The 25256-nt window shown below is 34.8% G+C and overlaps 1 protein-coding gene and 1 pseudogene across 1 annotated transcript; both read right to left on the bottom strand.

Moving 5' to 3' along the window:
- Positions 1-734: 734 nt before the first annotated feature.
- On the bottom strand, positions 735-3874 carry LOC110739450 (annotated as a pseudogene).
- A 17550-nt stretch (positions 3875-21424) lies between these two features.
- On the bottom strand, positions 21425-24885 carry LOC110739449 (peroxidase 4-like). Its single transcript, XM_021919904.1, has 3 exons — positions 24626-24885; positions 23468-23662; positions 21425-22532 (listed from the first exon to the last, which is right to left on the bottom strand). The coding sequence occupies exons 1-3, from the start codon at positions 24803-24805 to the stop codon at positions 21975-21977; spliced, it is 933 nt and encodes a 310-aa protein (XP_021775596.1). The 5' UTR covers positions 24806-24885; the 3' UTR covers positions 21425-21974.
- Between the last annotated feature and the right edge of the window lie 371 nt (positions 24886-25256).

A 25256-nucleotide genomic window follows, 5' to 3' on the forward strand; every position in this document is an offset into this window, starting at 1 on the left:
AATGAGGATTTTAGGCCGGATTTGAGTATACTTTCACAAATAACAATGATTTTGGGAATAGGTTGTTAATCTATGACATGAATGAAGAACATTGTTGAACATGAATGAAGAACATTATTGAAAAATGATGAATTTTTTATTTTCTAAATTTTAATTTTAATCTAATTTTTCGAAAATGATCTTAAAAAGATAAAAATTAAATTTAAAAAACTATAATTACGTATTGTTAAAAAAATTACATGTATAATACATTTAGGCTTTTAAATAAATAAAAATAATTGACCATTTATAATCTGACACATCATCATCTTATGATGTAAAAAATCCCAATATTATACGACTCCATTCGCATGCAAGTTTATTTTATAATACGGAGTAAGAAATGGAGTACATAATTACACTGTCCTTTTCAATTTTCACATCCATAAATCACTCGGATATAATTCCAACTTCCACGTAACAACACTAACAACAATTAATACAAATCATATATTTATATAGGAAATTTTGTGAAAAACTGCCTATTATAATCTAGAATTTACGAGAAACTACCTATTAAAAAGAATGTTGTAATTGACTACCTAATTTTTTTAAAATGTTGTAATTTACTACCTTTATGCCGGATTATGAATGAGTTTGACCAAAATTCTCCGGCATTGACTTGGTCACGTGACACTTGGTGAAAGAAAAGGGTCATTAAGTGTCACGTGATGGTCAGTGACCAAGTCAACATCGGAGAACTTTGGTCAAACTCATTCATAATCCGGCGTAAGGTAGTAAATTACAACATTTTTCGAAAATTAGGTAGTCAATTACAACATTTTTTTAATAGGTAGTTTCTCGCAAATTCTGAACTATAATAGGTAGTTTTTCACAAAATTTCCATTTATATATAGTACGTACAAGTGTAATTAAAACCAGAAGTATGAAATAAACTGATGATATTAACAATAATCTAATTGATAACGCGACAGTTCTTTCTAATCTCTCCTTTAGTACCAGTAAGAAGCTTAATGTTCCCCATCTTGATCATCGCTGCAACAAAATCTTGAAAGAAAACAGCTTGATTAGTACTATACTTCTTCACCAAGGAATCTTGAGAACCACCATTGTAAAGCTCTTGATCCGAATGTAATAGACCGCGTTTTTGAACAAGGTTTTGAAAATAATCGTTGTCGAATTTGTTTGGTGTTTGACGATCAAGAGGGGCTAAGTTGAAGTCTCCATTCCCAGCTTGTTTAGGGCAGTTGGCTTGGCGAGTGGCTGCAAAGGTGGGATCTATGTCGGTGTCGTTGTAAATGTGGGGTCGGAAGTTGATGCAACGAGCGAGGCCGATGGTGTGGCCGCCGGAGAGGGCGGTCATTTCGTTGATGTTTAAGTTTTGTCTTGCAAAGAGGGAAGTGAGGTTAGCAAGGCTTGAACGTGGGGGGTGGAAGGTTTTGGTTTGCCAAGCTTAGGCTTGCTGTTCTTGCATCTCTTCTACCTAGTGGTACTTTCCATGTGGGCCTCCTAACTACAAATGTGAGAACATATAGTTAGGTACATCAAGTGGTAGGATCTTAAAATAATAAATTTTGATAAGAACAAATTGAGGTGTTTAAATTGAATAACTAGTTTTGGTGGGATAAATAGACAATGTACGTCTTGAGTTATTGTATTCAACTTCATTTTTCATTTTCAATTGTCATTAATATGGTTCTGAAATAATACAATGCAATGTACTTCAACTTAGATAAGCAAATGGGATTATTATCAAACTTGTGGTTGCAATGGGTTCATATTGTATACCAACCATGCATGTTTATAAGGGATGACATAAACGTTAACACTTAGATGAATTAAAGATGATGGAATGAGCGACGTGACAAGATTAATGCAATTTGAAACGCTTTTTAATACGGATTATTTCCTTTGTTTCTTTATAATTGCAACACTTTCCTATAATGAAAATATTATAATAGTTGCAACACACATAAATGGAAGATTTTTTATGGTGAAATTGTACTATTATCTTTATTTAAAGCTCATGGCCACTTGATTATACCTCTAACAACCTCTTAACCCCTTTTTAAGTGTATTATATCATGTGAGATCTATTTGTCTTAAATACCATATCAATAAAGTGTATGTTGCAACTATAAAGAAACGGAGAAAGTATATATATTATTATATACCAGACTGTATATATTATTATAGATTATAGATTTATTCACATTTTTGTTACAGATGCTAGCTAAAACATTGCATGTATTTTTCAATTTTCCTATGCTTGGAAAATAGGGAGGAAGTAAGCAATATGGCTTATTTTGTAATGTTTTTCTTTTTGTTCTTAAACAATGAATGAAGCTCAAGTGATAGGGAGTAGTAATACAAACTAATTAATCTTTAGATTTATGTGCACAATGAAATCTATAATCCAAAGTATTTTTATGAGTTTTATGTGCTTACCAATCTAACTCCGTCTCGTGATGCAAGAGCTAGAATGTCTGCACACGATACAGTTTGGGGGCAAGCAGCTTCAAGATTACACTTGATTGCATCAATCACTTCAAAACCCCTTATTGAGTTGTTTGCATTTGCTTTAGCAGTTTTCTCCCCTGTAAATGTTGGTGTATCATCTAGGAGTACAGATGCATCACAACCCTAATGTTACCGGAAATGAATGAAAAAAACATGAATGAGTTAGTCTAATAGATGAACAATATAGTGTATATATTGATTCCAGTCTATTTTAATTGATCCTTTAGCGTAAATATAAAACGGCCATATATACTTTCTTTGTTCACAATTACTACTCAGCGTACATTTCTTTTATAATTTCTAATAACTAAATTAATCACATGATTTATTTGGATGAACCTTTATATTCATTATGAGATAAAATTAGGTCAAAGACTTTTATGTATGTACTTCTATTAATCTATTATTATTTAGGGGTGTGACAAAAAAGATGTGATTTTTCCTAAAAAGTATGGATCATATTTAATTAACCATTGTGCCAATATTAAAAATAAATTAGATCATTTATTAATATATATATATATATATATATATATATATATATGCTTCTATCAAAGTTGTATATTATCCATTGGTTAGGGTTGTCTCTCATGATATTAATGAATGCGATCAAACCTCACTATGCAACCGGTCTCTAACCCTAGGTAAAGCATTTTTTTTTTCCTTGACAATAGATCATGTAACGTTAGTATTATATACGAAGTATATATATTTTTTAATTCTTCATTTTCTCACTCAGTTTTTTTTTATGTAGATAACATCCATCATTTTCTCTAAACCTTCTATATAATTGTCTAGGGACCCATAATTGTCCAAACTAATCATCATCCTCCCAACCATTTTCTTTCTAGAAAAATGCAACAATATTACAATCAATAATGACATTACAAGGAAATAACGAAATTCTCCCATCTTTGCATAATAATTTTTCATACGTCGTAGTATATTGTTTAATAATGTACATAGAACATGGTATTGCAATAAAAAAAATAAAAAAAATAAATAAAAAAAAAAAACTTAAATAAATAATAAGGTTATAGATTCGAAAATACTTACGTTGACAAAGCAATCATGGAAGAACAAGCGAAGAATAGATGCACCCATACGTGGTTCCTTACTAACGGCTTGCTTCATAGTATTGTACACAATTTGTTCAACATTAGGGCAACTAGAGGCATAAAAGTCTGGCTGCATAAGCCAAGCATTAGAAGCACCCATAAAAAGTGATGTTAGAGAAAAGATTACCAAAAAACATATCAATTTGGAAGCCATAATTAACTTGCTTCTAGCTTGCTAATTATGGCAAAGCGAAAGTAGAGTTGATGAATATATTATATGCTTTGAGTTTCATATATATATATACACACTAGACTTACTAGTAACCAATATTGGAGTATAAAATGGAAGACACCGCATGTAAGGGAGTAATTAGGATTAGTTGCAAATTAAATGGGGGTAGACATTTCAAATCTAGCCCCAGAACACGTACACCCTGCCAGTCCATTTCAGAATATCATTTCTATAATTATTACTCTTTCATTCCCTTCTTTAAACTTAAACAAAAATATTCACTTCATACTCTTGGGTACGATGTATGTATAGTAAATGATTGAGTAATAATCACTCTTGCTCATAGATCGTATGTATTTTCTTCAAGCCAATCTTACCCAAAGGAATCGATAGAGTAATAAAATCAATCATGGAGATTGGGGATTTAACCATCAGATTATGTTTTTGGCTGAGTTGTTCCTTTTATATGGAATCAAGAATCTGATCCTAGGTATAAGGAGCCCTGTGTTCATTGCATCAACATTTCAAGTCCAAATGATCTTATGTGACGGAGCATGATAGAGTATAAAATCACCAATCATGAGATCTCTAATCATCAGCTTATTACATACCCAAAGATAAAAAAAAAAAAAAAAAACCCAAAAATTGATTGAAAATCCCTTTAGGAACCCAAATAACCCAGCCTAAGCCTTTTAGGACAAACCAACTTAGTTGGACCTTAGGATTAGTTAGCCTAATTAAAGACTCAGGGTCTGTTCATTTCAACTTAATTTCAATTCAGTTCAGTTAAGTTCAGATCCAATCAATTCGGTTCGGTTCAGTTTATTTTAGTTCAGCTCCTAATTTCCTTCTCTCATAAAATATTCATTTCAACTCTATTCAGTTTTGTTCAGTTCAATTCAGTTCAGCTCACTTGAGTAAATGTGAACATAACATGCTCTTAAATTGCCTAAGCAAAACCCTTGCTAATAGAGTAATTAAATTAATCCATATTATAAAGTCATTGCACACCCATCTGGATTTGCGATCTTACGTCCTTAGAGGTGTCAAATATCAAAAACTTATGCGACAAACCTGATCCGATCTGACACGAAAAAGTGCTTTGGAGCCTGCAACTTGTGAGTAGTTTGATTTGCAATAGGTTGCAATGCGTTTCATTTGTTTTAATATTACTCCCTCTGTATTATTATAAATTTTGACGGTTCTAGTCATATCACCAAATCAAAAGTAATTCTTAAGTCCTCTACCTAAAATAGATAGGGAAGTAGGGTCGAATCCACGTGAAAGCAATGTATTTCTACTCCTAAAGAATTGATATGGTCTAAATTATCAAGTAACAAATATAATTTTATGAGAATTAAACTAAGGGAAATAAATAAACTAACGTGAATAAGAATAATAGGAATAACAATAAATCAAAGCCTAGGGTATAGGTTCACCAATAATACTCAGGGGTATGTAAAGCATAAAAATCAATGCATCAATTAATAAGATCATAAAAGACTTTGCTACGTATTACAATCACAGAGTAAATCTAGCGGTATTAAATCGCATCTCTCAAATCTTGACTTAACCATTTATAAATTAATCTGCCTATTGAAACTAAGCCTAAACATCAATTCTCATTTGCCGAATCTCAAATCAATATTGCATAACTTAAACAGTGAAACCATGCCTAATCTAATTGAATAGCATTAAATCAATCAATAGGAAATTAACTAAAGCATTAACAATCATCAATAATAAATCACCCCCTAACCGTAGAAATAAACTACTCACACATATTGAAATCTAACCTAAGAAAACAATTAAACAAGACATAACTAATCAAAGTATTTAAATTACGAGAAATAAAAAGAAGAAAATCGTTACCAAAATAAATGGAATTAATAAATTGCATAAACCAAAGAGTGTTGAGAGAACAAAATACTAATGTAAGCTTAAAACTAAAATTTGGAATTTTTAACTAATGGAAGATGTAATAGTTTCGCTTGACAAAAGCGTATTTATATTAAAGCTAAGAAACCTAAACTAAGACTATGATTAGTCATCTCTAAACGCCCTCAAAAACACGCGCCCGGTAGGAAGCATGACTGGTCGACCAGGCCGATAAGCCTCATGGTGCTCCTTCAATATCTTTCGCCCGGTAGGACACGCCTTCAGAAGAGATGTTGCTGCTCTTTCTCTTCCTCGCGCGGTCGGGCGCGCCTCAAGGCGAGAACACTTGTCGATCGGGCAAGTCCATCAGGTAACATTGGATTCCTCGTTTGGGATCCTTTACTCGGCCCAATCCAAATATTTTCTTCTATGAAGCAAGTCCAATGCCTCAGCTTCTTCTTCTTCGCAAGCCCTTAATTACAGTTCTTAATTACTCTGACACGATCTTGGGCTATGCAATATGGTCATATCAATGCGATCCAAATTCAATGCTCATAGTGGCTCAACTAACTCCGGGGAAATACTCCAAATCTGCAATTTCCTACAAAGCAATACCAAAATCTACGAAAACACTAGAAAATGCATATTGGTAATAAAAATAGATCCGTAGAGCCAAAAATACTCCTAAATATGACCAAGAGACGAGATAAATCACTATATAAAATGGACATATATCCCAAGCCAGATCTTTGCTTGACTGGCACACATATCAATGCACAATTTTGACCATTAATATTTAATTTGTAATTACTACCTCTATTAAATATTAGTTGCAACTATATATCTCAAATATTACCCCAAATTTGCAACTAATACTTAACGGATGTAGTATATTTTCATTAGATTGTATAAAAGGTTAGGGCCTGTTCTCATTGACTGAACTCAGCTGAACTAAACTGAACTGAACTGAACTGAATATTTTATAAGAGAAGGAAATTAGGAGCTGAGCTGAACTGAGCTGAAATGAACTGAACTGAACTGAATTGAGCTAAACTGAACTGAGCTGAACTGAACTGAATTGAACTGAATTTCAACGTAAGAGAAAAGGCCCTTAATACAATGAAAATATACTTAAATACACTAATCCAAAAATATTTTACATGGCCATATATGTTTAGTATACATATAATGGTAAAAAATTATCGTCAAAATAAACATATAAATAGTGAAAAAGTCAAAGTATTACGATTATGACAAAATAAAGGGAAAACCTTTGTCAAATAAAAAAAAAAGAACATTTATAAACAAATAATATATATATTGATTAATAAAAAGAGTGGGGGACATAAGTAATTCACAAAATTTTATATGTGGCACCGTATGGCCTACCATCATGTGGTTACTTCATTAGTGTTATAGGGATTATTCGATCATTGTTACAGAGGTTACTTCGTCGGTGTTAGTTATAAGGGTTACTTAATAACGTTATAAGGGTTACTCAGTCGTATGTGTTAGTTGATCAATGTTATAAGGACATGTTCACATTTACTGAACTGAGCTGAACTGAACTGATTGGAGCTGAACTGAACTTAACTGTACTAAGCTGAAATGAATATTTTTATGAGAGAGGGAATTATGAGCTGAATTTAACAGATTGGAGCTGAACTGAACTGAACTGATTGGAGCAGAGCTGAACTGAACTGAACTGAAATTAAATAAATGTGAACAGGGCCTAAGAGTTACTTTGTTCATTTACAAGCGATCATGTGGTGTGATGAACGCACTCAAAACACGCTATAATTAATTATATCGTATATGATAAATTATCTTGTCAATATAGATGAATTATATATTTATATTTCCAATTTCAATAAACACACTCCCACAAGTTTTAATTATGTTATATCCTTTTTTGTTTTTTTTTTCCATGGCACCAATGCCTACAATTAATCATAATATCTAAAAATATTTATCATAAAAAGTCATATAGAAATTAAAAATGATCTCACATAGTATTTTTATATACACGCATTGCTAGTAATACAAACTTTTATATGTAGTTGGTCACATCGTGTGGCCAATAATTATGGGGTTGGGGTTACTTTGTTAGTGTTATAGGGGTTACTCACTCGGTGTGGAGTTACTAAGTCGGTTAGGGATTACTTGGTTGATCAGTGGTTACTCGGTCGAGGGTTACTCACTCGGTCCGGAGTTACTCGGTCAAGGGTAATTTGGTCAGTTAGGAGTTATTCGGTCAATCAAGTGTTATGCCCCAGTCGATTAGGGGTTACTTGGTGTGTGTCAGCTGGCCCACGATGTCGCCAGTCGCTATTAAATAATTCTAATCTTGATTAAATCTTACCTATTGGCAATAGTCAACAAATGGAACTAATCATAATGTTATGAATAACAACCCACAAGAACAATTGTTGTAAGCCTGCTGGAACTTGTGTCACAATGGTTTAAGTACTTTGCAATACGAGTATATTTTTGAGTAAAGGTTAAAGGTTAAAATCTTGACCCTGTGTACTTTTTGGTTTAAGAATCGCTAATACTTTAAAGTACAAGTATCTTATTGATAAATTATAGGATTACAACTTATGTAGCTCTTAAATGAACCCTTTCTCCAAGGGGCTCTTAAGCTTGTGTAAGTGATAACCAAGTCATATGAGGTAAAGGCTACACATACAATTGTTGTATGTGGTCCCTACATACAACTCTAATTTGTCATGTTTTGATTGGCTAGAACAATGGACCCAAGTTCCATTATATTCAATATATATTTGACTTCTAATTTTCTCCCTTTTTCTAATGATGTGTCAAAATTTTAATGGTGTTGTATGTAGGGACAACCTACAATGGTTGTATGTATATCAGCTCTCGTCATATGATCATATGAATTTAATTAAATCATTTTGCAACAAAGTATGTAATTACCTACTTTCTCCCCTTTTTCACGGTATTTAAGAAAAGTGAGTCACATGTGATTTAGAACACTTAAAAAGGAGGAGAGAGATTGTTAAGAGGATAATTTAGTGGGCTATGAGATTATAATAAGGGTTATAGTACAACTTTTGACATAAAATATTTTCCCATTATAGTGTGTTGCAACTATTGTGACATTTCCCTTTTAGCTAGGTGAGATGATTGTCAATCTTTATCTCCACTATTCAAGCTATGGTTTAAAGCTTGTAGAAGAATTCCATGATTATGAACTTATGAAGGCATGTCAAGTTTAGCTTTTCATTTCCACATCGAAATTCCTAGATCTATCAGTCAAAGTTATGCAACGTATATCAAGTACTTCTGCACGTTCCGGTGTACGTATTTATAGACCGACACTACGCTACATCTTATTAATTATTGGTATCATACATGTCTAAACCTTTTCAAACTAATATTTTTAATGTGACAAAATTGTGAATCAAATTTGGGTAGTTTTTATTCAAGTACACGAAATTAATTAAGCACATTTTTCCAAGTATATTTAGAATAAAAGTATACCTAAGTGGAGTCAGGTCAGTGAAAACAAAGGCTAGGGGAGGGGGAACATTTACATAACTATTGATTATTTCAAATTCCTAATCCATGCATGTTGTTGTAAGATGCAATGTCCCTTTAAATCAAAATTATCAATTGGTTGAAATTTCTCTTTCGATTACCTAAGGTTTATATTTACATTTAATTAATTGAGAAGAACTTGACTATGCAAATTCAAAGATCATCACTCCTATTGTCCCATATTGCTAGATGTCTGCCTAACATCACATCTTCTCCTAATTAAAGATAGTTATTGGTTCAATAGTCGAATCCTATTATATGCACATCTTCTCTTAACATGTACATATTATTTGGGTAAGAAATAGTGGGGAGAAATGAAGGAAATGAGTTTCCTTATTTGGTTAAGGAGTGAAATGGAGGAATTCATTTCCCTAAGATTCAAATCATTTGACTTCAGTTTAGGTCAATTCACTTTAGTTCAATACAAGTCATTTCATTTGGATTCATATGAATTTCATAATTACCTCAATTCTATATCTAATCAAGTCTTGCAAATTCATGTTTCGTTTTGCTCAACAACATTTTGTATTCAATCACATTACCAATCCTCTCTAGTAGGGATGTCAATGGGGCGGGGCGGGGCGCATGTTGGCATTCCCATCTCTATCCCCACCTAACATTTCATCCCCATCCCCATCCACATCCCCGCAACGGGTCTAAAATTCATCCCTATCCCCGCCCCGGCGGGTACAATTCCAAAACCATCCCCGCCCCACCCTCCACTTGGATATCCATCCCCACCTAATCCCCGCCAAAGACCCGCCTAATCCCCACCCAAGACCCACCTAACCTCCACCTTTCAAATACACAATCCTACATAATTAGGGCATGTTCTCTTATGTTGAAATTCAGTTCAGTTCGGTTCAGTTCAGCTCCTAATTTCCTTCTCTTATAAAATATTCATTTCAGTTCAGTTCAGTTCAGCTCAGTTCAGCTCAGTTCAGTTCAGCTGAGTTCAGGCAATGAGAACAGACTCTTAATATAGATTACATTAAAAAGAAAAAAAAATCATTCTAAATATTACACATTTTTTTGTTTATAATATAAGTATATTACAAAGTGTTGTAATTAATATTTTATTTTACATAAATATATATAAAATAGTATAAAAGTATAGAATTTGTTTTATAAGATATATAAATGTGGGTACAACCTAAAATCCACCCCCGCCCCATCACCCATGACGAGTATGGTTTTCAATTCATCCTCATCTTCGCCCCATCACCCGCCAAACCAAGACCCATCCCCGCCCCACTGGGGCGGGGATGGGGCGAATCTCCTATTTGACCCGCCCCACTGACATCCCTACTCTCTAGTAGTCTAGTTCTCCTAACAAAATATACAAAAACTACACATGACATTTGATACTCCGTACATGTATCCTCTTGTTCAACAAGCTATCAATGATGAGATGCCGAAGAACCAAACTAGAAACTGCTTCTTAGATCGTCTCATTGTAAATTACAATGTAGATAATTTATAGAGTTATTAGTCTTTAAAATAGTTTAGTGGCAAATGTTATAGAATAAACATATCAAAAAAAAAAAAAAAAAAAAAAAAAAAAAAAAACTTAGATAGTATAATTGAAAAAAAAATGTTAAGGATAAAATATTATATGAAAATAAATATATTGATTCATGTGTACCACGGATAAGGGTAGAGCTGTCAAAAAAAATACTCCCTCCGTTCAATAATATAATTCCTGTTTTTCTATTTAAGAGACCCAAAATGTTGAACCTGTTTCTATTTTTAGATTATGTAAAGAACTTTATACCCTTATTTTTTTAACTTTATTCATTAAACTTTCTAATTTACCCTTAAATTATCTACTTGTATTGTACTACCTCCGTATAGGTTATGTGCAACGATTAGACATTTTCCCTCTCTGCTTTATGTCAAATCGTTGCACATAACCTGTAACAGAGGTAATACTTCTTTAATTTCCACTTTCTCCCTATATCTTTTGTCTATAACTGTACTTTTTCCCTTAAATTTATCCACTTGCTTTGTCTTTATGTCTAACTTTTATCCATGTTTTTCCATTTTTAATCTACTATTTCTATTTCACCTCCCATTTCTTAAATATCAAAAAAAAAAAAAAAAAAACATAGTAGGAATTATATTATGGGACGGAGGGAGTAAAAGTAAAATAAAAAAATAAATAAAAAGGATGAATGTAGACAATTAGGAAGGTACCTGGACTAAATAACATACTTCCTCCGTTTTCTTTTATTTGCAACACTTCTCTAAAAAGGAAATGTCACAATACTTGCAACACATTATAAAAGGAAAGTTATTTTAGGGAAAAAAATATATTATATCTCTTATTTAAAGCACATGACCCACTAAATTACACTCCTAACAACCACTCATCCTATTTTAAAGTTTATTATATCATGTAAACCCCACCATTCTTAATTATCGCGCTAAAGGGTGTGTTGCATCTTAAAGAAAATGGATGAAGTATAAGATATAAACTTGATTGACAATATTTTGTTATGGAAATATGAACATCAATACTAATGCACAGTTTTAAATATGAGGTAATATCAAAGTTAATAAAATATAATCTAAATGTAAGTTTATAGTTTATGGAAGATAATTTTAATTTTATAGCTTATGTAGTTAATTTTGGACTTAATTTAAGTAATTAATTTATAAATTTTGTTGATTGTTCAATATTTAATTAAATTTCGTTTTTTTTTCTTTATTATCTTTGCTAATAGGTTGGCTTCTTATATTTGAAGAATAAAAAAAGGTTTGCTTTATTTTTTTAAAACTATCTTTATTTTAATTTTAAAGGAAGAGGGATGTTATAATCTTTTAAGGTGCTCGTGGAAAGAAAAAAAAAAAAAAAAAAAAAAAAAAAAAAAAAAAGTGCACACTAGAATCGTTAAAAGCTGACCTGACCCGAAAAATTACCCGAACCCAATTATTAACCGACTTGTTTGAATCCAGAAAAAAAAAGGGTGACCTTGAACCCGATGTGACACGACCTGGAAACAACCCTAGACCCGAGTTAACCCGAGTATTTGAGACCCGAACCCGAACATGAACCCACCTAGAAATGACCCGACTTGAATATAACCCGTAAATTATTGACCTGAACTGAACCTGACCTGAATCGAGATTAAACCAAACCCATTTTAACCCGTTAAAATCAAGATTTAACCCGACCTATACTAACCCGATCCGAATTCTACCTGACCTGTTACTAATCCGACTCGAATTTTAACCTGATTGGTTACTAACCTAACCCAAAATCAACACGACTTGTTATTGATCCAAATTCAATCTGAATTGTTCGTGACCCATTTCGAACTCCATCTAACTTGTTATTGACCTAACCCGATGTCAAATTACCTTAAATTCAATTTAGACCATCTTATCAATATATAGTTAAGTACTCATTTCTAAATTATTTCTACTAAGGGCCTCTTCTCATACGATTATTTTTAGTTCTATTCAGCTCTAATAAGTTCAGTTCAGCTCATAATTTCTTTCTCTTATAAAATATTTATTTCATTCCAGTCCAGTTCAATTCAATTCAGTTCAGTTCATCTCTAATAAGCTCAATTTAGTTCAGTTCAGCTCTTTTAAGTTCAGTTCATCTCTAATAAGTTCAATTTAGTTCAGTTCAGCTCTAATAAATTCAGTTCAGTTTAGCTGAGTTCGATTAATGAGAACAGGCCTTGATGATGATGATAATCATCATGACACGTCAGATGAAGAGTCAGCAGTAGTTTGTTAGAATTCTGTTATGCAATAACAGAATGATGCGTTTTGTAGTAAAGTTGTTAGCTGCTTGTAACAAACTTCTCTATAAATATCTGTAAGCTGTCCTAAGATCATTTTGATCAATTAATCAATAAAAATCTCTTCTCTCTCTCTAACTTTCTCTCTCAAGATCAAATGTTCTTCACTGTGATTTTCAATATGGTATCAGAGCAGGAGCTCAAAGATCTTCGAATTCTTCGATTATTACAGTGAAATCACTAAGATTCTTGTTCTAATCTCTCAGTTTTGATCTGATTTTCTTCCGCATCAAGTCAGATTTATGTGTTTTTTTTTTGTTGATTGTAATCAAACAATCAGATTATAGTAGCTTCGAATTTCTGCATATTTCTATAAGAAATCGTGAGAGTTTGAGCAATTTCCTTTGATAATATCATAGATTGAATCAATCAATCTGTTGTTTCTTCCATTTATACACAATTTCTTGATTGAAAATGGCGGCAAATTCTTCAGTTCCAGTAACTTCTGATCCAACTTCACCTTATTACATCAATCCATCTGAGAATACTGCTTTGCCTATTGTTTCTGAAAAGTTTTCTGGTGAGGCTTATGGTGAATGGAAGAGGAGTATGATCATTGCGCTTGCAACGAAGAATAAGTTAGGTTTCATTGATGGAAGTTTGCCGAAACCAGCTGAAGATCATCCAAATTGTGGTGCCTGGAAAAGATGTGATGCTATAATCATTTCTTACATTCTGAGATCCTTGGAGAATTCGATTGCTAGGAGTGTTTTGTTTTTGACTTCTTCTCAGGAAATATGGAAGGATCTTGAGGAGAGATTTTCTCAGACCTCAGGACCTCAGTTATACACCTTGCAGCATCCTTGAACTTTAAGATCAAAGCACGGACACCCTCCTTATCCAAGATCCAAGCACCTGAAGAGTCTTTAAGAATGTGAATCATGTTGCACCGCTTCCTGGCCTGAACCACCGAAAAATGCAGTTTCGAACCAAATTCACCCGTAGCATCCCACCAAACCTTCGTGCGCTAACGCTAGTACAAAAAAACAGTTTGAGCTTCCTCTACCTTCTCATTACGGTTATTAAGAAACAGTATGCAAGCCAATGGAGAGTGCAACGCCTGCAAACTTGTCGTGACCTCTTGACAAAAAGCTCTCCAATTAATCCCCTATGACGTCCTGTGAGATAAGCACCAGTTACGGAGTTTATCCTTGATTACAGCCAACCGTCGAGACAAAGAAAATTGAGATGAACCTTGAAAGTTCTCGAGGCAAATGGAAGTAACAAATTCCGACACATCCTTAGCAGCCAAACACCAATTTTCTATTCAGTATGGCTGGCGAAAGTGCGACATGTCCATCGTGTCAGTGAAAATAATAGTTGCATGATCAGAAAATAGAATTGGTTGATGAGTCACATTCGGGTTTGGGTATTGAATGAACCAATCAGACGTCGCATAGGCTCGATCCAATCATTCAAAAGTCCGATTTGAATCAATGCGCCCATTAGTCCAAGTATAAGTGGGACCAGTAAAAAGAACATTAATGAGGCCCAAATCTAGACGCCAGTGAATAAAATCAAGCATGCCATGGAAATTGCAGACCTCCAATTTTATCAAAAAGGTATTCAACCTGATTAAAGTCTCCAATCAACAAAACATTAGGGTGAGTCCTAACAAAGCTAGAAATGGAAGTCCAAACCTCTAATCTATCAGCTAAATGATGCGCACCATACACAAACACTACATGTCTTATTTCATTTCCAACTGATATTTTACAAGCTACAAAGTTTGGAGAAATATATATCGGGTCTACCAACACCGGAGCTAACCAAAATACTACAAACCCACCACTTAAACCTATAGCATCTAAACCACAACTACCCAAAATAGGAATAGATGTTATCCTTTATAAAACCTTATTTACAGGGAGCATAGTTTCCATCAAAAAACCAACATCCAACCCATAAGTGGGACAAGGACATAATGTATGGAACCTTAGGGGAGTCCGCTTGCCCAATGCCCCTACAATTCCATGCTCCAATTCTCATTCCTGTCTTTAAGGCTCTGGAGGGGGAGCCACCTAACCTACATCAGACAAGCTGCTAGAAGAGACCGAACCATCTAGACCCTTACGCTTCTTGAACGGAAGAACACAAGGCAAACAACCAGATGAGCAAACACTACCCACCTCCGATTCCAGGATAGGCGAGGCCGACGGAGCTACAGCAGAAGCTTCACGCTTAGCCAGTCACACCTTAGTAACCTGTCGCACCCATTTAATTACCATTTTTCCCTTCTTCTTAATAGGAGAGAAAGATCAGAGATGAAGTTTACCAGGAGAACGCGGAGCCATATCCTCAAGATGAGCAGTTGGAGCATTCGGAGCAGTCGGAGTCGCTGAAGAAGATTCAGTAGGTGAAGCTGGAGAAGGCGGAGATTCAGAAACCGTCGGGGAATAATCCGTTGGAATGGCGAAGGAGGTGACGGCCCATGAGTTTGAAGATTCAAAGAGAGTGAGAACTGCTGTGAAGACGAATCGGCCCTGTAACCGGAGCTTAATGGAAGGGTCGCCGAAAAAGATCAAGAAAGAAAGGGATATTTTTGAGCAGATTCCTCTCCCATCCAATTTCTAGGTCCGACTTCAAAAGGGACCTCAAAAAAAGGGCCTGATGGACCAAGGGGAGGAGGAGAAAACCCATGTCCAAACAGATCCAGGTCCGGAACCGTTTGGTCCATTGGAGAAGCCCGGGTAAAACAATCCATATCATTTAAGTAACCCATATCAGGTCAGATCTGGCCCACAGGAGAAGTAACATGGTAGCTTGGGCTATGTTGTAAATTAGAATTGGGTCGGCTCACTGCATAAGAGGAGAAGCGCATAAAAGGATCAGGTGATGGATTAGTATTTGGCATAAACTCAGAAGAGATTATTCTTGAATTCAGATCCCACGTGAGAGCTTGATGGCCCATTTCCGTGTCACAACCCAATCCATAAAGTGGATAAGAACCGGAGACAACCTGGCGATAAGGGTCCTTGTTTCTCACAGAAGTTCCCAAAAATCTTTGCAAAGCTCCACCGTCATTTGAAGAATGTTGTTGACTCCATCCATTGACACATGTATCCTTATTTTGCCAGCCCCTCATGTATTGCCAACCTGAATTAGAAGGAGTTGCATGTCTTACACATAGAGCTCTTCGAGCCTCATGATTAACTATCGCAAATTGTCCCTTAATCGCACGATTAGGCCCCAAATCCATGCTTAAGACTTCATTATTATCAGCTGATCGGAAAGCAGTTGGAGATGGGGGCGGAAAAAGCCCTGGAATACTTGCCACTGATCGTTTATTGCCCGAACCACATGTGGACTCAGATGAAGAGTCTAACAAAACCCCTTGAAACGTTGTTCCATCATCATCATCATCATAATCCGAGGGGTGCGAATCCGCATCGTATTCTAACGGATCATCATCATCATGAGCTCCAAACCAAAGCTCCGTAGTCTAAGCGCTTGGGGAAGGAAAAATTCCTTGCAAAGAGTCTGAATATAATTCTAGGTCCGTGGGTCCGAAGAGCACATAACCACCATTCTCATGGATATGACGATAATGACGTTCCAAAGGACCACTAATTTTAGCATGATCTTTTTCACACAAGGTAGAACTATGTCCGACTAAACCACACTTTCTACAAAATCTAAAGATCCCTTCATATTTAAATTTCACCCACGTGACATGATTGTCAAATGTGGAAAAATAACAACCAGCAATCAAAGGTAACGACAAACAAACTAATATTTTAACTCTAGGGCAAAGTATAGGAAACTGACCATTAGATTCATCAAAGTTCGTTACATCACCCACATGAGCTAATACAACCGCCGCAACTTAAGGAGTAGAATATCGTAAAGGTAGACCCACCACGCCCACCCACAACTCAGCAAGATGAAGATTAAGATTCATTGGTACTGCATGTTCCCGAAGGCGCTGTAACACGACCAAAATTCCTTTAAAATGGACCCACCCTCTCTCATCTAATTCATCGCCATCCTCAGAAGTTTCACAACTAAATATTAGATCTTTACCATATTTGAAAACCGTCACTGGGGCACAAAGATGCCAAAATTGGGCTAGTAGCCGCTGATAAAGAGATAAAGAAAAGTCCCTATCATCCCACACACGTCCAATAACACAACTTTCCCAATTAATAGGTGCTTCATCTTCTAGGACTGGGAGAGGTTGAAAGTTTTTCCCCATATAGTGAGGGTATACAAAGGTATTAGGATGAAGATAATGAGACATCTTGAAGGTAACTAGAGAAACCGAGAGAGACAGAGGAATTTTTAAATTTTAACTTTAAACTTTGAAAAGGAAAGAGTACTAGAGTGAGAAAGTAGAGAGAAGTTGGGCAATTTAGTGCTCTATTTATTGTTATGTCACAATCCACCCCTCCCATCATCAATGATTAGGGTATTTATAGGGGTAGGAATTTGTGCCCCTTAGAATAAGTGACCTAGAGATATGTGCTCTGATTCGCTGCGCAATTAGTGTAGGGCACGTGTCCCTCTAGGGCCCCGTTTTGCGGCTTTCAAGGGTAGTTGGGCCTTATGATGTAAGGAGGCCTTTACTCTCTTTATTTTTTAGGTGCTCTCATGCTCTTCATACGTGTCATAATCTTCCTATAGTGACACGTGTCACCTCTTTATTGGGCCACGTGTCACCATAGGATTGGACCACGTATTTGGGGTAATTTTTACCCTAAACAGTGTACATTCTTTAATTTGAACACAAATTTTTATATATGGTTGGCCACACCATGTGGCCGGTGTTACTCAAGTGACTCGGTTAGGGGTTACTCGAGTTACTCGGTCAGAAGTTACTTGAGGGGTTCGATCAGGGGTTACTCAGTCAGAAGTTACTTGAGGGGTTCGATTAGGGGTTACTCAATCAAGGGTTACTTGAAGGGATGGTCAGGGGTTACTCGTTTAGGGGGTTACTCGAGGGGTTACTCGGTCATGGGTTACCTGAGGGGTTACTCGATCAGGGGTTACTCGTGGGAATATTCAATTAGAGGTTACTTGAGGGGTTACTCGGTTAGGACTAACTCGAGTCACCCCTGACCGAGTAACCCCAGCCACACGTTGAAGCCAGTCACATAGAAAAATCCCCCAAACATTCCTTTTTATAGTGTGTTATTACTATTGTGATATTTCTATTTTAGGATAGTGTTACAACAATGAATTAAAGATGATAACATTTTCATTTATAAAGTGATAAACTTAAATCTATTAGACTTTCAATTGATACTTTAAGAAAGAGGATACACTAATTAAATAACATTAAATAAAAATGTTATGACTTAGAAATGTTTAGGTCATTAATTACCTGGAGTACAAATATATAAATATGGAAGCGTGTTATATAATGTAAGTAAGCTACATAATTTTCTTTTCATTTTTAAAACAAATATTCAACCACCTTATATAAAGTAAGGAAATTACATAAATTTTATTATATTAGGTCATGTCTATTGTCTAGTATTAATTTGTTTCTCCTATTTAGTTAGAATAGTGACATTATTATTATTATTATTATTATTATTGGGATTTTTTTTGAAAATAACACCACAAAAAAATCCAAAAATTGGATTTCACCACCTTCTAACTGAATTTTGGATGAAATTCGTTAGTGGGACCCAAGATAGACACGTGGCAATAAGACATTGGTTTAAAAAATAAAGGTAAAAAAAAAAAAAAAAAAAGAAAAACACTCTATAACCCTAACCCAGCCACTAGCCCACCACCGGCGGCCGCGACTCCACAGTCGGAGACTCATACTGACGCCGACAACCCTTCCTTCACCGGCAAAATCACCGCCCATCATCCCCACCCACCACGGCCCCCCTCCCCCCGCGCAAATCCCACCAATCAGTTCGTGCAAACCCTTACCACGAACCACCGAAAACCACCCATGTCGTCGCCTCACCGCAAAATCGACCTAGCTAGGGCTTCGAAAGTGGTTTTCGACTGGTTTGAAGGTGAAGCGGAAGTACAGGGGTGGTTTTTCGAGGAGGAATCGAAGTGGCTGGGAGGTTTTGGCTGGGTAGGGTTAGGTTTCGGCTGACGGTGGTTCGGCGACGATGTGGGTTGGGGTTTCGGCTAGTTTAGGTTGGGGTTTCGATGGTGTGGTGACAGTATCGGAGGTTTTGGGGCGGGGTATGGTGACGACGGTGGTTCAGCGACGGTCTCGGAGCTTCGGGGGTTAGGTTTGGGTGACGGTGGTGGGAACCCATCGGCGGTGGTGGCTGGTTTAGCAATTTAGGATTTTTCTTTTTCTTAAAAAAAATAATAAATTTTTTTAATCCAATAAATGAGTGACATGTGTCAAAAGTGAGCCCCACTAACGGATTCTTGGATGTAGTAGCAGTAGTAGTAGCAGCAGTAGTAGCAGCAGCAGCAGTAGCAGCAGCAGTAGCAGCAGCAGTAGCAGCAGCAGTAGGAGTAGCAGCAGCAGTAGGAGTAGCAGTAGCAGTAGGAGTAGCAGTAGCAGTAGCAGTAGCAGTAGCAGTAGCAGTAGTAGTAGCAGTAGAAGTAGCAGTAGCAGTAGCAGCAGCAGCAGCAGTAGTAGCAGCAGCAGCAGCAGCAGCAGTAGCAGTAGCAGTAGCAGTAGCAGTAGCAGTAGCAGTAGCAGTAGCAGTAGCAGTAGCAGTAGCAGTAGCAGTAGCAGTAGCAGTAGCAGTAGCAGTAGCAGTAGTAGTAGTAGTAGTAGTAGTAGTAGTAGTAGTAGCAGCAGCAGCCGCAGTAGCCGCAGCCGCAACCGCAGCAGCAGCAGCAGCAACAGCAGCAGTAGCAGTAGTAGCAGCAGCAGCAGCAGCAGCAGCGCAGCAGCAGCAGCCAGCAGCCGCCGCAGCCGCAGCAGCAGCAGCAGTAGTAGTAGCAGCAGTAGCAGCAGCAGTAGTAGTAGCAGCAGTAGCAGCAGCAGTAGTAGCAGCAGTAGCAGCAGCAGCAGTAGTAGCAGCAGTAGCCGCTTTCGATGAGCCGCAAAAGCCACAACCCGTCCTAGAATTAAACATCATCATCATCATCATCATCATCATCATTTTTATCGACTCAATTATATCACAATATAAAATTCATCATGATTTAAACATTCAATTTTTATTCATTCTCAAAAATATGAAACATAATTTAAAATAGGATAAATTCTGTTAATTACAATATTAAACTAATTATAGGATAATAACTAACATATTTTTTTTTGAATGGAAAACAACTAATATATAAAACAGGGATAATTTTGGTTATTATAAAATAAATTATAAGATTATAACTAATATTTAATAATAGGATAAATTTTGGTAATTATAATAATTGATATACCTTTCGTCAATAAACCATTATGATATATGTTTGAAAGTGTTAAATATATTGTATGCTAAACATATATTGTATATATCTTTGTAAATGTGAATTAGTTAGGTGTATTATTTTCCTTCCTAGTTTATAGCCTATGACTTGAATAATTGTAAATTAGTTGACTGTAGATATTCTTTCCTAGTTTATACCTTTCACCCCCTTGTTGTAGATTTGTAGCCATCAATGCTATGGTTTAGTATATAATTATGAGGTCACGCCCAACGTATACATAAGGTAAATGCCTTAAATATAAACAGAGCATATAATTCTTATATGCAATGACCAAAAGTAGTTTAGGTCACTACCTAATCCACGAACAAGTTTGCGAAAAATTAATTAATTTGTGCCGATCAAACTGATGGGACTCGAAAAAAAAAAAAATAGTCGTCTTCTCAATTTATACAATTGGAAGAACGCCAATCATTCAACCTAAATCACTATGTCGCCGACCACTATGATATTGCAAAACACCTATCAATATAATTCTTCTTTAACAAATACTTAAAAATGAGATTGTTGTTGAGATTTTTTAATGAACAGAACCTAAAAAACAAAACTAAAAAAAGCGAAACTCTACAAAACAATTCATTTATGAGTTTTAATGAGGATTTTAGGCCGGATTTGAGTATACTTTCACAAATAACAATGATTTTGGGAATAGGTTGTTAATCTATGACATGAATGAAGAACATTGTTGAACATGAATGAAGAACATTATTGAAAAATGATGAATTTTTTATTTTCTAAATTTTAATTTTAATCTAATTTTTCGAAAATGATCTTAAAAAGATAAAAATTAAATTTAAAAAACTATAATTACGTATTGTTAAAAAAAATTACATGTATAATACATTTAGGCTTTTAAATAAATAAAAATAATTGACCATTTATAATCTGACACATCATCATCTTATGATGTAAAAAATCCCAATATTATACGACTCCATTCGCATGCAAGTTTATTTTATAATACGGAGTAAGAAATGGAGTACATAATTACACTGTCCTTTTCAATTTTCACATCCATAAATCACTCGGATATAATTCCAACTTCCACGTAACAACACTAACAACAATTAATACAAATCATATATTTATATAGGAAATTTTGTGAAAAACTGCCTATTATAATCTAGAATTTACGAGAAACTACCTATTAAAAAGAATGTTGTAATTGACTACCTAATTTTTTTAAAATGTTGTAATTTACTACCTTTATGCCGGATTATGAATGAGTTTGACCAAAATTCTCCGGCATTGACTTGGTCACGTGACACTTGGTGAAAGAAAAGGGTCATTAAGTGTCACGTGATGGTCAAGTGACCAAGTCAACATCGGAGAACTTTGGTCAAACTCATTCATAATCCGGCGTAAGGTAGTAAATTACAACATTTTTCGAAAATTAGGTAGTCAATTACAACATTTTTTTAATAGGTAGTTTCTCGCAAATTCTGAACTATAATAGGTAGTTTTTCACAAAATTTCCATTTATATATAGTACGTACAAGTGTAATTAAAACCAGAAGTATGAAATAAACTGATGATATTAACAATAATCTAATTGATAACGCGACAGTTCTTTCTAATCTCTCCTTTAGTACCAGTAAGAAGCTTAATGTTCCCCATCTTGATCATCGCTGCAACAAAATCTTGAAAGAAAACAGCTTGATTAGTACTATACTTCTTCACCAAGGAATCTTGAGAACCACCATTGTAAAGCTCTTGATCCGAATGTAATAGACCGCGTTTTTGAACAAGGTTTTGAAAATAATCGTTGTCGAATTTGTTTGGTGTTTGACGATCAAGAGGGGCTAAGTTGAAGTCTCCATTCCCAGCTTGTTTAGGGCAGTTGGCTTGGCGAGTGGCTGCAAAGGTGGGATCTATGTCGGTGTCGTTGTAAATGTGGGGTCGGAAGTTGATGCAACGAGCGAGGCCGATGGTGTGGCCGCCGGAGAGGGCGGTCATTTCGTTGATGTTTAAGTTTTGTCTTGCAAAGAGGGAAGTGAGGTTAGCAAGGCTTGAACGTGGGGGTGGAAGGTTTTGGTTTGCCAAGCTTAGGCTTGCTGTTCTTGCATCTCTTCTACCTAGTGGTACTTTCCATGTGGGCCCTCCTAACTACAAATGTGAGAACATATAGTTAGGTACATCAAGTGGTAGGATCTTAAAATAATAAATTTTGATAAGAACAAATTGAGGTGTTTAAATTGAATAACTAGTTTTGGTGGGATAAATAGACAATGTACGTCTTGAGTTATTGTATTCAACTTCATTTTTCATTTTCAATTGTCATTAATATGGTTCTGAAATAATACAATGCAATGTACTTCAACTTAGATAAGCAAATGGGATTATTATCAAACTTGTGGTTGCAATGGGTTCATATTGTATACCAACCATGCATGTTTATAAGGGATGACATAAACGTTAACACTTAGATGAATTAAAGATGATGGAATGAGCGACGTGACAAGATTAATGCAATTTGAAACGCTTTTTAATACGGATTATTTCCTTTGTTTCTTTATAATTGCAACACTTTCCTATAATGAAAATATTATAATAGTTGCAACACACATAAATGGAAGATTTTTATGGTGAAAATTGTACTATTATCTTTATTTAAAGCTCATGGCCACTTGATTATACCTCTAACAACCTCTTAACCCCTTTTTAAGTGTATTATATCATGTGAGATCTATTTGTCTTAAATACCATATCAATAAAGTGTATGTTGCAACTATAAAGAAACGGAGAAAGAATATATATTATTATATACCAGACTGTATATATTATTATAGATTATAGATTTATTCACATTTTTGTTACAGATGCTAGCTAAAACATTGCATGTATTTTTCAATTTTCCTATGCTTGGAAAATAGGGAGGAAGTAAGCAATATGGCTTATTTTGTAATGTTTTTCTTTTTGTTCTTAAACAATGAATGAAGCTCAAGTGATAGGGAGTAGTAATACAAACTAATTAATCTTTAGATTTATGTGCACAATGAAATCTATAATCCAAAGTATTTTTATGAGTTTTATGTGCTTACCAATCTAACTCCGTCTCGTGATGCAAGAGCTAGAATGTCTGCACACGATACAGTTTGGGGGCAAGCAGCTTCAAGATTACACTTGATTGCATCAATCACTTCAAAACCCCTTATTGAGTTGTTTGCATTTGCTTTAGCAGTTTTCTCCCCTGTAAATGTTGGTGTATCATCTAGGAGTACAGATGCATCACAACCCTAATGTTACCGGAAATGAATGAAAAAAACATGAATGAGTTAGTCTAATAGATGAACAATATAGTGTATATATTGATTCCAGTCTATTTTAATTGATCCTTTAGCGTAAATATAAAACGGCCATATATACTTTCTTTGTTCACAATTACTACTCAGCGTACATTTCTTTTATAATTTCTAATAACTAAATTAATCACATGATTTATTTGGATGAACCTTTATATTCATTATGAGATAAAATTAGGTCAAAGACTTTTATGTATGTACTTCTATTAATCTATTATTATTTAGGGGTGTGACAAAAAAGATGTGATTTTTCCTAAAAAGTATGGATCATATTTAATTAACCATTGTGCCAATATTAAAAATAAATTAGATCATTTATTAATATATATATATATATATATATATATATATTTTTTTTTTTTTTTTTATTATATATATATATATATATGCTTCTATCAAAGTTGTATATTATCCATTGGTTAGGGTTGTCTCTCATGATATTAATGAATGCGATCAAACCTCACTATGCAACCGGTCTCTAACCCTAGGTAAAGCATTTTTTTTTCCTTGACAATAGATCATGTAACGTTAGTATTATATACGAAGTATATATATTTTTTAATTCTTCATTTTCTCACTCAGTTTTTTTTTATGTAGATAACATCCATCATTTTCTCTAAACCTTCTATATAATTGTCTAGGGACCCATAATTGTCCAAACTAATCATCATCCTCCCAACCATTTTCTTTCTAGAAAAATGCAACAATATTACAATCAATAATGACATTACAAGGAAATAACGAAATTCTCCCATCTTTGCATAATAATTTTTCATACGTCGTAGTATATTGTTTAATAATGTACATAGAACATGGTATTGCAATAAAAAAAATAAAAAAAATAAATAAAAAAAAAACTTAAATAAATAATAAGATTATAGATTCGAAAATACTTACGTTGACAAAGCAATCATGGAAGAACAAGCGAAGAATAGATGCACCCATACGTGGTTCCTTACTAACGGCTTGCTTCATAGTATTGTACACAATTTGTTCAACATTAGGGCAACTAGAGGCACCCATAAAAAGTGATGTTAGAGAAAAGATTACCAAAAAACATATCAATTTGGAAGCCATAATTAACTTGCTTCTAGCTTGCTAATTATGGCAAAGCGAAAGTAGAGTTGATGAATATATTATATGCTTTGAGTTTCATATATATATATACACACTAGACTTACTAGTAACCAATATTGGAGTATAAAATGGAAGACACCGCATGTAAGGGAGTAATTAGGATTAGTTGCAAATTAAATGGGGGTAGACATTTCAAATCTAGCCCAGAACACGTACACCCTGCCAGTCCATTTCAGAATATCATTTCTATAATTATTACTCTTTCATTCCCTTCTTCAAACTTAAACAAAAATATTCACTTCATACTCTTGGGTACGATGTATGTATAGTAAATGATTGAGTAATAATCACTCTTGCTCATAGATCGTATGTATTTTCTTCAAGCCAATCTTACCCAAAGGAATCGATAGAGTAATAAAATCAATCATGGAGATTGGGGATTTAACCATCA

Source organism: Chenopodium quinoa, unplaced genomic scaffold (genome assembly GCF_001683475.1).
Source record: "Chenopodium quinoa cultivar QQ74 unplaced genomic scaffold, ASM168347v1, whole genome shotgun sequence".
NCBI lineage: Eukaryota > Viridiplantae > Streptophyta > Magnoliopsida > Caryophyllales > Amaranthaceae > Chenopodium > Chenopodium quinoa.